Genomic DNA, 15,504 nt, shown 5'->3' on the forward strand with positions numbered 1-15,504 from the left:
TATCACTAACTGTATAGGCAGGAAACTGTAGCTCAAGACCTGGTACCACCCCTGTCTTCCTTCTGATTTCTTGCTGGAGGCTTGGCTGTCCTCACCAGGAATCAGAGGACAAGGAAGCCTCTTGGTATAATCTCTGAAGGACGAGGAGGAGCTTCCTGAATGAAATGCCAGGCAGCATTTATGAAAGTCTGAGGGAGCACGGGGTCTTGGAAGACCTGGCAGTCTTGATCTTGGCAGAGGATGAAGAGAGGGCTGAGTGAGTGCAAGTGCAGAGCCACGAAAAAAAAAAAAAAAAAACAGAATAAATGTTTGTGGACATCGTTTCATTGGTTGCTTCTCAAGACTAATATCTTCTGAAAATAAAAAAAGACCCACATCTTCTACAAATTGGGAGTAGGGGCTTTATTTACTAGTTTTTGAGACAAGGTCCCACCATGTCGTTTAGGCTGGTCTTTGAACTCACTATGTAGCCCAGGCCAGCCTCACACTCACAGTGATCCGCCTGCCTCAGCTTCCCAAGTGCTGAGATTACAAGTGTATGCCATCTTGTCCTGGAAAAGGTCATTCAATTTAAAAAAATTAATACTCTGAAGCAATTTGATTTTCTCTATATATAGAAGAACACAAAAAAATACAGTATTTTCGGATAGCTAAAGTGTTTACTGAAATCTGAGAAGTTTAAGCACCCAAGTAATGTGTGTTTTACTCCTGGCTACCAGTACTTGCTGTGAGTATCTTGTAGCCGCCTTGGGTCTTCATTTTTCTATCTATAAAGTGAGGAGATTAAATTTTATCAGTCCTTTTCCAGGGGTGATTTTGCTCTTCAAGGGACCTTGAGCAATGTCTGGAGACATTTTTTGGTTGTCAAAACTGAAGGGTGGAGTTGTCACTGTCCCCCCTGGAGGAGAGACCAGGGATGCTGCTGACCATTGAACAGAATAGCTCCTCCCAACAAGTGATTATCGATCCCAAAATATCAGTAGTGCCTGGGTTGAGGAACTGGGTTAAGTCATGCAGTCACATTTTCTGAGAGATGAACACATAGGTTTCTAATTCAAAATTTGTATCTTTGTAGTGCAATCGTGTTCCTGATGAGAGGAGATACTCCCTGCCCTTAAAGAGCATCTACATGCGACAGATTGACCAGATGGTTGGCTTGGTTTGATCTCGTCTTCTCTCCATGGACTCATCGTAAACCAAATCTGACTTAATCCAGACCACCCAAAAATGCAGTCTGAGATGGAAGGGGTGGAAATCTGGCCATCCATGATGGTGTGGAAATTTGTGACCTGCTCCTTACACGTCCATCTAGTTAATATTTGCGTACTTTGGTGTTTTCTTTCTGTTCAATAAAATGCCCTATTTTTCTTAAGGATATAATTTGAAATGAGAAGGTATGTGGAAATTGGCTTCTGTTGATATGCTTGTGTTATTAAGCACAATATATAGGGAACCTTTAGATTGATTGTTCTCAGCTTTCTGTTTAGAATCCACGTCTCTTCATGTTGCCAGCACTTGACCCTCCTGCTGTATTGCTACCTCTTTGTTAAAGGTTTGGGAATGAAATTTTTGTGCAAAGGGCCTGAGGTTCACTTGGTGTCCCTACTTTTTGCATTGAAAATGTCGTGTTTTCTCTCTTATTGGATCATGGGGCCCTCTGCCAGATTCCCAACTGTGATTTTTGGATCACATGGAGAGAAATCATCCATTTGTTCATTTATGTCACAGGCAGTCTTCACAGTGTTACAAATTGTTTGCTTTAGTAATAATAGTCCAACCAGAATTCTAGCAGACAGTCTCCTTACTTGTTATGTCATACTATGAGAGATTATCAGATCTTTTGGGTGGTATTTTGTGTTTATTTTGAACATGAGCTTACCTGAGAAACTCCCACAGTGTAAGAATCAGGTAGGTGCAATCAGGGAGAGAAAAGAAAAAAATGCAACTAACAAAATCTAAGATTGTTTGAACTTCCATCTTTCTTATGTTTCCTAACCACGTTTTCTAAATTATAACCATGTTTGAGTTGGTTTGAGTTTTGTTTCCGTTTTGTCACTTGTGTCTAGTGCCAATTAGCTAATCAGGGAGAAAGAAATGATCAGATGACTTTCTGATATCCTTGAGCCATTTCTCTGTGTGATACAGGTTTTAGATTAGTGCCTTACGGGTTTTGATTTAGGCCATTAACTGTCACGGCCACTGCTGTGTTTGTGGCAGTCTGGTTTTGTATTGCCATATAATGGGACCAACAGGGAAGGAGGGTGGTGTGGGTGTTAATGTGGAAGATGCTAGAAATTTCTTGATTGGTCTTTGCCTTTCAATTTGTTTTTAGTCAAGCCTATAGAGGAAGTTGTGCTAAAATACGTTCTTTCCTTTTTGCTATTATGTATTTCCCTGACTAGAACAAAAGGCTGTGTCTTTCACTTAAACTGAGTGCTCTATAAATTACAGCAATGGAAAGGATAGAAGTCTCTTGAATACTTGGAGCCTAATGTATTTTGTTTCACTTATCAGTGTTTGCAAACTTCAAATGATTTCATTAGTGTTTTCAAAACTAGAAACAAGTTCTGTGTAAGTCATTGCATTTTCAGACAAAAGGGAAAAAGTTTATTTCTTTTTGAAAATTTAAGGTTAACTCTTAAAAATAGATATGTAATTCAGTTATTTTAAAAGAAATTTTCAGTAGTAAATGTATCACCTATTTTTTAAATATTTACTAGTTAATTCATTTTAAAGTAAAAGAATCAAATGTTTCCAGTTTTACTTCCTTCATTTTAGAAGTACTAGTCTATCAATAGTGTCTCATCTACTGAACAACAGAAAATTTTCTTCCAAAAATACTATTCTGAATGTCTTTATTAACTCAGTGAAAATGTTAAATCCTGCCCCGCTGGCCCTTTCCTTCTGTGAGCTTGCACCTGTACTTTTCTCCAGGCAAGTTGAGGTGGGATTGTGAATGACCCACTTGGGAGAACGGGGTGTATGAGGGAAGAAGCAAAGTCTTCCACCTCTGAAGTCTTTCAGCTTCCCCATTTCTCCGGCCTCTGTGGCAGCAGCAGTGTGTAAATACTGCAACACCATCCTTATCATCTGGGCCCTTTACCTACCACGAGCTTTTGGAATGGAGATCTGTGCTTGGTAGCACCAGTGTGCCTTGAGTGAAAAGGTTTCTTAGGGGGATGTGAAAGTTTCGTATGAAGTCTGAAACCCTGTTGATATCTGGATACTGAACTTACACCAGTTGGTGAGACCGAGGGTGAGTGAATTACTATTAATCCTGATTATTGACCTTATAGACTATTTAGACTATCGAGACTGATGTTATGTAGTCAGTGATTTGTGGAACTAAATGTTAGAATGTTATCTAGTACATCCATTAAAAGAATGTTCTTAGAGCCAAGTTCATAGCTTACTGTTTTCTTTTTAAAAGAATGACAGTAGCTGTGATGTATTTATAGGCATCTGTTCTCCCTTCTATTCTGAAATACTGGGTAGGGAAGAGCCAAAGAGGAGAATGTCAGTGGAATCCCCTTGTTCAGTGCTTTACCCTAGGAATGTCTTGAATCTGAACTTTTGCAACAGTTACGAGGTTAAACCATCCTTATATTCCCTCAGTAGCTAGATGTCCAATATTAATGTTAATATTTTGAAAGTAGTTTTAAAAAACTGCTGTAGAAAACTATCCTGTGATGAAGCTTGGGAATTTAGTTCTCCCAAGACAAAAATTTTAAATTATTATAGGCTGGTTTAGATGCTTTAGACCGTGTGATGCACTAGGTGACCGTGGAATGTTTGCTTTCTGGTTATGCTGGCCCTTGTGAAAAACTGACTTGTTTTCAGATCCTCCTTTCAGTTTCTTTCCAGTCCTTTTATGAGACCTTGTTCTTCTGTCTGAATTTCTAGGTTCTGCTGATGTCCTGGGCTTTTCTTTCCTGGACTGGGAAATGTACATATGACAGTTAGTTATTTAGAGAAAAGTGCATCAGGCTATTGTCTATGCAGGTGAATGTTAGTGGAGAAACCATAGTTAACAGGTTTGAATTTTGAGTTGTGCAATCTGAGGGCTTTGCTTCCCTCCTCCCCACCCTTTCTCCCCTATAAAAGATAAATGTCTGAGCTGTTTCTTAGCTCATTTTAGGCTTAACATTATACATTCCTTCTGGGGGCCTTCGGAGCTTCTCTCTCTTCCACGTGTTCGGATTTAGCACTGGTTAAAGAGTATGGCTGAGTGCTTACTTTAGCCACAAGGTGGCTGATAGGGACTTCAGAAGAAAATCTTTTTGCTTTTCTACCCCAAAACATAGTGCCTCTTCCCTGCATGTGGGGCAGGGACCCCAGGTAAGAGAAGAGGGGGTGAGCTGGTTATATACCCCTTAGGTCAGGCTCAGGATTATGCTTCTACTTAATTTTGTATATGAATCTGGAAAAAATGTCAAGTACCTGTGGACTTCTCTAATTCACTAAGCCCCTCTTTGTGAGAGGCAGAAAAATATTTTTTAAAAGTATTTTGTTTTAGTTTTAAATAGCAAAATACATTTTTATTTATTATACACAAGAAAACTCGTTTTTTCAAAAAATTTAGAGTTGGAAACTCTGGGAAAACTTACTGAAATACACAAATGCTTCTCTGTAATGTGCAATATGCTTTGCTACTATAGATGATATTTTATGTTTAATCTGTAAATGTATTTAAATTAAAAAGAAGCTTTTTGTAAAATGACCAAATGTTCTTTTATAAATGTACTAAAGGATATCTTGCTCTTTGGAATTTATTAGATTTTTATGAATAATTTTTATTAAAAGATTCCTTTTTTGAGTGATCATTGTGTTTTTCCTTTTCATACTCATATATCTATATTACAGGCAGGATGGGGAAAAATCATTAAGGGAAACTAAAACCATCTGAAATAACTTTATTTTTACAGCCAAGCTTCCTTATGGTAATCCACTCCATTTTCGTCTGTCACATCCTTCCATTTAAATGTCCTTTGCATGTGGGTGACACACTTTTTCTAGATGTGGTCGGTTGCTAGATTCCCCTGTAAAGTATTCTTCTGGGCCCTGACTCCTCAAATTGTGTTGCCAGTTACCTGAGTATATGTGTGTTGCAGAACTAATTTTTCACATTGTCCCAAGCAATGCACCTCATGCCTCTTAACCTCTTGGAGGTTAAGATGGGGCAGTAGCAGCATGTGGAGCACTGACCTGGGGAAATGTGAGAGGAGAGCTGGCCTCTTCCCTGTCCTGCCACCTGAGTCCCTGAAGGGATCTTAAAGAAGAATGCTGATCTTGCCCTGTAGCATCTCGGAATCCCAGTTTTGGGGTCTTGGCCAGTTCTGATTGGCTCATTTAATCCATCTCCTTTTTGGAAAAAGGTGCATTTTTCTGCCAACATATATTTTCAGTGATCAAGAATTCATTTTGTAAATGGAAACACCATTATTAAAAAGTGCTTATAAATAGAATACTGTTTCATTCTAAATGACTAAATATACTACAGTGATGAAAATAATAGAATTGAGATATTTTTTGGCAAACTTTGGGATAAGGTAAGGACGTATCTTTAGGATAAACACTAATCACAGATGTTGCTGTCAGATAGTCTCAGAATAAATGGAAAATTGATGAAAGTCTGTAAAATACCTCTGTGAAGGGGAGAGTCCTGAGATGGTAAGCATCCTCCTAATGGGAAAAGGTTCTAATGTGTAAGGGCCAGTGGCTGTGTGTGAAGTGGTGTAGGTTTGTAACCATCTTGACAAAGCCAGGTTGGCCCAAGTTCTCTAGGGGACAGGAGAAGAGCCACGTGTGCTGTGTTGGTGTCTGCCTGCCTTCTCTGAGAAGCTTTCCATGCATAACGTGAACACATGCCCTTGGCCAGTGAGTGTAGCAGAATGATATTACTGTGTGAAGCCTGCAGGATTGCGTAGAGAGATGCTGGGCCCTCACCACAGGTATTCTGTACCCAGTACATTTGTGTATTGAGCAAGTGACAGCCCCCCCCCCCCACTGGGTTGGTCAAATTACTTTTTATTTTCTAGTTTGATGGGATTTGTTTTTCTCATATTTTATTCAAGGATAAAAAGAAGAAAAGAGACAATTTCAAAACATGCTAATCAGGGGCACAGTGGTACATACATTGCGCACTGTCATTCCCAAATCATTCTCCTAGACCACAGGACATCTACCTTCAATTTCTGAACAATACCAGCACAAATTTTTCTCTTCAGCTAACTCAGAGAAGTCAGTAGTATAACTATCTTTTTAAATATACATACAACTTAGCATCACTAATGAAACAATTACATGTGTGTCTTATTTCACTAATGAGTATTAAGGTGCATCCATTTACCTATAAAAGTATCTGTGGCTGAGGAGTACACCACTGTACAAAAATACCTTTTTTAAAAAAATCCATTTGTCAGTCATTGGGCATTTAGGTTGTTTCCAAGATCTGGCTTTGTAAACTGCTGCTATAAACAGGTGCACATCCATCACTGAAATGTGAAGTTTTAATTCTTTTGGGAAGATACCTAGAAGGGGAATGGCTGGTCAAATGGGACCTCCAACCTTAGTTTTTTGAGGAATCTGCATACTAATTTCCATAGTGGTTGTTCCAGTCTGCATTCCCACCAACAGTGGAGAAGGTTCCTTTTCCCCCACAGCCTCTCCAGCATTTGTTATTGGTTGATTTCTTAATCCTAGCCATTCTTTCCAGAGTGAGGTGGAATTGCAGTGTTTTAATTTACATATCTCAAATGGCCAGAGATGAAGATTTTTAAAAGTATTTATTTGCTTTTTGTATTTCATCATCTGAGAAGTTATATTCATCTCATGTACCCATTTTTGGATTGGGTCTTTAAATCAGGAGGACTGATTTTTGTGAGTTCTTTGTATGTCCTCTTTAGTGATCCTTTGTAGGAAGAACAGCTGGTAACCATTGTCTCCCATGTGTTTCTCCACTCTTGGTTTCTCTTGCTGGGCAAAAACTTCAGTAAGGTATAATCTGGGTTTTATTCGTAAAGTCTTTGCCTATACCAGTGTCTTCAAGAGTTTTACCTACTCTGTCTTCCAGCAGATTTAATATTTTCTATTTTAATATTAAGATCTTTTCCATTCTGATTTTAGCGTAGTACATGGTGAAAGATATGGTCCAGTTTTAATCTTTGACATGTGTAGAGCCAGGTTTTCCAGCACCACTTATTAAAGAGACTAGCTTTCTTCCAGTGAATGTGTTTGGCACCTTTGTCAAAGATAAAGGTGTCTTAGTATTTGTTTTAGTTTTTTGGGGGTTTTATGATGCTGGGGATCGAACTCACGACCTCGCATTTGCCTAGCAGGCACCACTGAACTAAACCCCTGTCCCCGAATGTGTCTAAGTATGTCTGGAGTTGCTTCTCCATCTTCTGATCTGTTCCATTGACCTGTTTTTCTGCCAGTATCACATTGTTTTTGTCACAGAAGCTTTCTCTCTCTTAGTCTTGGCTTGAAATTCACATTGTCTGCAAATAGAATAGCTACTACCACTGCTTTTTTCTGGGCTCCAGTCGCATGGAATATTGTTTTCCATGTTTTGACTTTCAGTCTCTGAATTTCTTTTCAAAATAAGTGTTTCTGGTATACAGCATTATGTTGGATCTTGCTTCTTGATCCATTCTGCCAGTCTATTTCTTTTGACTGGTGAATTGAGACCCATTAACATTGATGGTTTTAACTGGTATGTGTTGACTTATCCTTGTCATGTTATTTTCTTGTTGTTGGCTCCACCTCCTTCCTCGCACCCCAGTTTTTCCTTCTAATTGTTTGCCTTCCCTAGTGCATTCCTTCTGTTAGGGTTTATGGAACTGTAGTCCTTATTATCTCTTTCCAGAATATTCTTCAGAATATTTTAGGTACTGGTTTGTTGGTCATAAATTTCCTTAGATGTTCTTTGTCATGGAAGTATCTTATTTCTCCATCAATTTTGAAAGATAGTTTTGCAGAATACATCAATCTAAGTTGAAATTTGTTTTCCTTTAGAGTACTTCACTCCAAGCTCTCCTTGGCTTAAGAGTTTGTACTGAGAAGTCAGCTGTGATTCTGGTTAGCTTTCCTTTATAGGTGATTTGTTTCTTTTCCCTAACAGCTTTTAAGATTATATGCTTGTGTTGAATTTCTGGAATCTTGACTATGATGTGCCTGGATGTGGATTTTTTTTTTTGATCATTACTAATTGGAGTTCTATATGCCTCAGTTATTTCTACGTCAAATTCTTTTTCTCTACCAGAAAAGATTTCTGTCATGATGTCTGCGAACATTTTTTAATGTCATTTGTGGTATCTCTTGCTTGTTCATTGACCCTAATGAACTTTTAATTATTCTTCATCTCATCTAGCAGCTGCTGGATTGATTTCTCATGGCCCCTTGCTAATGTTGAGAAATCTTTCTTTTCCTGGTCGCTAATTGCATGCCTGTCTTCAATATCTGAGATCTTGTCCTCACATTGGCCTAATCTGTTTTGAATACTTTCAATGGAGTTTTCATTCTCCTGGATATCTGCTGGAATCTGTTCTATGGATTCCATTTTTTCCTATGCCATACTTCCATAATTTAATTAATTAAGTTCATCTATTTTTTTGTCTATGTCTGCTCTAACATCGCTAAGCATGGTATGTATTTTGGTAATGTCTAATTATTTGAGAGATTATTATTTCTCATTTCATTTTTTCAGAGCGTCATTCAATTGCTTTGTTGTTATTCAGAGAGACCAGGTGGGGGCTTTCAGATTGTTACAACCTCATTGCCCCTTGGGTTTGCCTTTGGTGAACTGGATGTCTGGGGTTGCATCTTGTTTAAGTGTCTTTTTTTTTTTTTTACTTTAATTCTGGAATGATTATAAATTGTGTATGGTGAGTTGTTTTATTGATGGTATTTAGGACCCTTAAGTGATGGATGATTACTTCTCTGGGGTATCTTCCAGATATGCTGGTTTTTGGGATTTGGGTCTGTTGGAAGATCTTACCTCTCAGTTTGTTAGAGATGAGAAATTGTTGCTTGTTTAGCATAGTCCCTTGTTCTTTGGCACTGTGCCACAGTATTTTCTGTGACTCTTAGTTAATCTCAGTCATGGATTGTCAGGGCCAACATCTGTTTAGAACAGCTATGTCAATTTTGGCTGCAGTAGTACCAATAGCACCAAACACAGCTTATAAAACAACAAACTAAGCTAACCCTTAATTGGTAACTTTTAACCATATGAACTAGATTTGTGATTATATAGCAAAATGTAAAACAAGTAATTGTATGCGATATGTAAGTGTAAAATGTTTCAATTTTGTCCTCCGGGTTAAAATTTAATTTAAAATCAATTAAGGAGAAAATAGAGAAGTGGAAAAAGAGCGATTAGAAGTAAAGTTGGAGAACAAAAGTGGATCACAACCAACTTGGGGAAACTGGTGCAGAAGACTGAAGGAAAAGAGAGATGGAAGAGATGAAAGAAATAACAGAACAGAACCACACCCACAAAGAGGTTAGGAACCATTCTGACACTCATTAAAAAATAGTGAAGGAGCAAGAGAAAAAAGAATACAAAAAGATGAGTAAATAGTCCACTTCCAGAATTTGCCCTGGTTTCACTAGTAGGTGGCCTGTGGAGACAGAGTCCCCAATTGTGCCACTATATCCTAGCAAGTCAGTGGCTGTTATATGGCAGAATAGTAGAAAACCTTAGCAGTCCTGCCCTGAGACCAGATGCATTGGACTGCTGCTGACCAAGCAATTTCCACAGGTCTGCATCCAGCTAGGAGCTGCTGGAGGAAGCTGGCAGCAGTTTTGGTCTCGGCTTATCCAGCCCAACTCCAAAATGGTTTCCATCTTATCGCTCTCTCCCATGGAAGGGCTGAGTCCTCCGCACTCGCCACTAGCCAGTGCAGTCCCCCACATCCGCCATTCCCCTCCATTGCCATGTCTCTGCAGAGCCCTCTGGAGTCATCAGCCATCACTGTCACCATGACTGTGTGTCCCCAGCTCCTCTGGTGCAGTGAGTCCAGGTCAGGGGGAAGGCACTGACAGCTACTAACTTATGTGTTGATGCTTTTCTTTTTACTCTCTCTGTGGGCTTCAATTTGCACTTCAGATTTTTCTTGGGGAAATTTCTAGGAGCCCCACTTCCTGCCTTCTTGTCTTCCTCATGATGCTATATTCCAATATTTGCATGGTGACTCTCAGAGAGGCTCTTTTCTCTGCTGCTTACAGCACCACCATCTTCCGGGAAGTATTCAAGAGACACAGTCTTAAGGGCCTCAGTTTTCCTGTCCTGAGATGGTAGCTGTCCGTACTGAGCCTGGGCACAGTAGCACATGTCTGTAGTTCCAGCTACTCATGAGGCTGAAGCAAGAGTATTATTTATTTTTGGTGCTGGGGATTGCATTCACTCCCTTGCACTTGTCAGGCAGGTGCTTAAAACAACACTTGGCACACAGTAGGCTCTGATTCTCATAACAGTGACCAGGGTAGATTTGATTCCCAGTGAGTGCTAGTACCCTTAAAGTGACTCTGAAGAAAGGATGACAGTGTGGACTGATCTTGGAGATCCTAGATGGATGGCGTGGGTCAAGGTTTTGCTTTGCTTTTTTGAGACAGTCTTTTTAGGCATCGCAGGCTCACCTTGAACTTGCAGTACTCTTTTTGAGCTGTCAGAGTGCTGAATTAGGAGTGTGTTATTGGGTCAGCGTACTCATCTTCAGTTTGCTCATTTATAAAACCAGATACTAGTGCCTTAAATCCCAGAGTTCTTGTGAAGGCAAAGTGAACTAGCAGATACATTTTGTCAGTGCATTTGGTGAAGTGTACTATCACTCTCCCTATCTCAGACACCTGAACTGTGAAATCAGAGTGGTTTGGGAAATCACAGGACCTGTACACCTCAAATACCACCTTTCTAAGGTGGTTGTTCTTTATGGGGTACTCTGGAAAGCTCTCCTCTGAGAGAGCAGTGCTGGGGGTCTACAGTAGTGAGTGAGATTCCGCCTCCCTTATGCTGTGGTTTGAACCCAGGGACTTTGCACTGTAGCCCCAGTCCTTTATATATATTTTTTGAGACAAGTTCATGCTAAGTTGCCCAGGCTGGGCCCAAACTTTGAATGATGGCTTCAGCCTCCTGCAGTGTTATTGGTAATCAGATTCTTAAAGGAAATTAGCCTGATTATTTGACAAACTTAACACCTGCTTAATTAAGGGAGACAGTTTCCATTGTTATAACATCCTCCTGGAACATCCCTAGTTGCATTTTGGTAAATATTGATATTTGAAATAATACTGTAAGCTACTTTTTATGTTTTTGGTGCTGGGGATTGAATGTTGGCCTTTTGCATGGTGATCACATCATTGAGCTGCAAACCCACTGCCTAAGTATCTATTCATTTTTTTTTTAATTTTATTTTTATATGATGCTGGGGGTTGAACCCAGGTCATTGTGAATGTTGGCAAACACTCTACCTGTGAGCTGCTTTCTAGCTCTACTGAAATCTTAAAACCATTATAATGTATTATTCACCATTGTCTATTACAGAATATTTCATCAAGTTCTTAACAGTTTGAAACTTTAAATGTATTTATCTCCTCAAATTGGGATTTCCTTTCCCACTGCAACATTTCACATTGTTATAATATGACAATCCAGTGAAGTCTTATTGTCTAACCAATTACAGTGTGTCACTGAAATGTACAGTTTGACAAATACGTTTTAACAGTTTTTCTCTGACCATAGGGATCGTTAAAAAAAAGTCTTCAGGGTTGAAGTAACATTAAAAGTGTAGACACAACTTAATATATACTTGATTTTTTTTTTTTTTTTTGTGACAGGGTTTTGCTATGTGATTTTAGCTGTCTTAGAACTCACTATTTAAAGTCACTATTCATAGTCTGGCCTCAAACTCATGGCATTTCTCCTGCCTCAGCCTCTCAAGTGCTTGGATTATAGGAGTTTAGCATCACTGAAAAACTGAATTGCAATTGCTTTGTGATCAGCAGTGGGGCTGTGTATATTCCATGGGTGTACACATTCCTGCTTGTTATGTGGTGCCACAGCAAATTGGCCCTTGTGGTTCCACCCTAGAGCAAGTCATCTGGGCTAGGAATCAGCAAACTGTGGACTACAGAGCTAATCTTGGCACTACATGTTTTATTTTGTTAAATAAATTTGTATTGGAACATGGTATGGCTCATTTGTTTATATATTATAGATTATGGTTGCTTTTGTGCTGCAACCGTAGAGGTTTCTGACTGTTAGTCTGGAAGATCATGTGATACAGGCTGTTTGTAACAGCACTGTTTGTCAAAGCAAAAAACAAAAACGCGAGCAAAACTAAACAAATTGCTCTCTGCCCCCACCCTAAGAAAACTCAAATGTGCATCAGAAGTCCTCAATTCATATGCTGGAATATTATGGAGCAGAAATATGAACAATGAATACAGTTGGAAATATTTCACAAGCAAATTAAATTCTTTCCTTGGAGATATAAACGTGAGGACAATTATACAGAAGAAAAACTGTAAGATTATCATAAAAGTTAGTAGAGGGATGTTGTAACGTAACTTTCTTTTGACCCTGTATCATTTTGAATCAAAAATTAACTTCCTCATCCTGGAAGAAGGGCTATGTGATCCTTAGACATGGTTTTCAGTTCTACACCATGCCCACGTGGTGCAAGCCAGTGGCCAGAGACAGGAAATCAGAGGCATCACTTTGCCCAGCTGATCTGCCTCTTTGCTTTATCGCCTTGTTATCTGCACCTGCTTCCCTCCACCCCAACCCCGCCCTGTTTCACGTTACATTCAGGACAGAAAGCTGCTCTCCTGTTCATTGTATCCTACTTGTCCAGGACCTGTATGTGACAATCTACAGCACTGCATGTGGTGGTGCTTCCTGTTCATGTCTTCTACCTGAAGAACCAGGGGCTGCCCCACGCTGATTTTCCCTCTAGTGGGAGAACTAGAGCCAGCCACGTGGCATCCCGATCTCAGGCTTTTACCCTCCAGAACTGTGAGAAATAGGTTTGTTGTTTAAGCTACCCAGACTTCGATAGTTTGTGATAGCTACCTGAACTACATTATGTATGTTAAATTTCTTAGATGAAGTTTAACACTGTATGTCATAAAAGTCATAGTTCAGTTTGTGCTGATACACTGTGAACAATGCCAAATTGTTCATCCAAATAGGGAAAAATAAATGTGCAACATCTGACAGAGGAATTCATCAAATGTTTTGGGACCTCTCCACTTAATTTTTTTTTTTTTTTGTACTGGTGATCAAACTCCTGACTTTGCCCTTGCCAGTCAGGAGCTTGGGCTGCTGAACTAAATCCGTGGGCCCCCTCTCCACTTCTTTAGTTCTGTTACACCTATGCTGGCCTCTCAGGGACATGGATGTGTGATTGTCAGTAGGCTGACAGCCTAGTTTTTAGTGGGTAACCTATTTTAATTGGGTGACTATCATGGCTCCATTTTGAAAATTGTATTTAACAGAAGTATAGCGCGACTTCTAAACAACTGCCTCAGGTACCTGGATAATTGAAGAGTGCAGAGTAAGGGAAAAAAGTATGAGGGCCAATGGTAGCAGTAAAAGAATTTTTTTATAGCCAAAAGGAAAATCTAACTGTAGCCTTAGGTTTTAAGGTTGCACTTTCAAAAGGCATCCACTCTGAGAATGGGCCATTTCCCACCAATGGACATGGAAAATGTCCTGTAGTTTCAAGTTATGTTATAATCACTGTTGCATATACTGTTTATTTCCACAAGAGACCACTATTGTCTCACTTTTTCTAATGATGTTTTTTAAAAAAAATTAAAAAAACTCCCGCAGTTTAAACAGTCCAGTAGAACACTTAGACATGCTTTAGACATAGTACACAAAAATGTACTTTTATGATCCTTTAGAGCTATATCGGAATTGTGGCAAGTGCTGCTATAATTCAAATGTGAGTGAAAGTGAGGACAGCGATGACATTGTGTGTCTCTATAGGGTCTTAGCCCCAAGCTCAGCTTTGAGTGTAGGTACAAGATCCAGGTCTGGCCAAAGTGTCTATCTCTCCGCCCCAGCAGAGAGTGGTACAAAGATTAGCACAAAGTCCCTAAAGAAGATTCATTCTTGGGGCTTTTCTTGGATTCTACTGGAAAGAGAGAGTGATGAACAATCTGTTACAGTGACTGGGTCGTGAAGATTTAGGCTTAGGGTTTCCAGTGGCCCCTGAGCGTGAAGAGACTCCACGAGGACCAGGAGAAAGTGCAGCTGGGAGGAGCAGAGAGTCTCAGCCACACTGTTTGAACTGCTGGGTGCAGCCATGCCTAAAGCAGTTTCTCTTGAACTTTTTAGTGATGAGCCCATAATATTTTATTTTGTGCTGGAACCTGTTGTAGTTCCTTGAAACTGATAGGATCATAATAGTAAGTCCATGGGATGGTGGCTCATTCTGTAGTCCCAACGCTCTGGAAGGCATAGGCAGAAGGATTGCAGACTCAAGCTCAGCCTGGGAAACAGCAAATCAGTAAGACTTGGTCTCCAAATAAAAAGGAATGGGTCTGTACCCCTTTGTGAAAAACCTAAGTTCAATCTCCAATACTGCCAAAAAAATTATGCCTAGGGAACATGCGTTCAGTACCTGGCTCTGTCGCTTTTGGCTGAGTCATCGCCTCTGAAAGACTGGGTGGTGAAGGGATTCTGCAGGAGGAGAGAATGTGCGAGGCCCCTGCTACAGCTCAGCACCCACAGTTGTTCAGTAAGAGGTCACTGGAACCTGGAAAATAAGCTGTCATACTGATTTCTTTTACCTAAACCTAATGATATTCACATTTTGAGCTTAAAAAACATGTGACTAAGTTCCTAATAATAGAATGAGTGATTGTTCTTTTTTTTTTTTAATCTATGTTCTCATGATCCAGATGGTACAGTGCACAAGTAGGCTGAGAAGTGACATTTTTCCCTTTCTCAATGAAACACAATTACACTGAATTCATGGCACTGATGATATTCATTGTCTCAAATTACTGTGTTTCCTGGCACTGGCTTGAGACATATATAATAAGGAACTGATATGGATTTTCTCTTTTGACTCAAATGCAGATAGATGATACTTTCTTAGAGCAGCATTTCCTTGTTTCTCTGAATTACAGAAAAGCAGTCATTCTGAGAATAATTTACATTGTGTGTGTGTGTGTTTAACACATTTATCAATTTCAAAACATTTCAATGAAGAACAGATAAAAATCCCTCAGCCCAGGCATCCACATGGTTTGGTCTAAATACTATGCAAAGCAGTGAGGGAGGTGCTGCCAGTCTTGGCTGTACATCAGTGAGCTTCAGGAAGTGGAGGAGACAGGAACTCTTTCCTCTAGCCGGGAATACTCCTAACAGATTGCTACTCTGAAAGCCTGGCAGGGGCTGTGGGACAGTGAGTAGTTCCGGAGAAGCAGTCTGAACCAACCAGACTGAAGACTAGAAGTCTTCCAAAGTGCTAGAAATAGATCATCTTT

At 39.7% G+C, this 15,504-nt stretch overlaps 1 protein-coding gene across 1 annotated transcript in view; it reads left to right on the forward strand.

Moving 5' to 3' along the window:
• Edem1 (ER degradation enhancing alpha-mannosidase like protein 1) overlaps positions 1–4,820 on the forward strand; it is a 29,441-nt gene extending 24,621 nt beyond the window's left edge. Inside the window, exon 12 of the mRNA XM_003473456.4 lies at positions 1,076–4,820. Coding sequence (XP_003473504.1) covers positions 1,076–1,165 — 90 coding nt within the window. The 3' untranslated portion in view covers positions 1,166–4,820. The remainder of the gene's footprint in view (positions 1–1,075) is intronic.
• Positions 4,821–15,504: the final 10,684 nt, after the last annotated feature.

This window comes from Cavia porcellus, unplaced genomic scaffold (assembly GCF_034190915.1).
Source record: "Cavia porcellus strain 051 isolate PalLab524CR breed Dunkin Hartley unplaced genomic scaffold, mCavPor4.1 scaffold_13, whole genome shotgun sequence".
Lineage (NCBI taxonomy): Eukaryota > Metazoa > Chordata > Mammalia > Rodentia > Caviidae > Cavia > Cavia porcellus.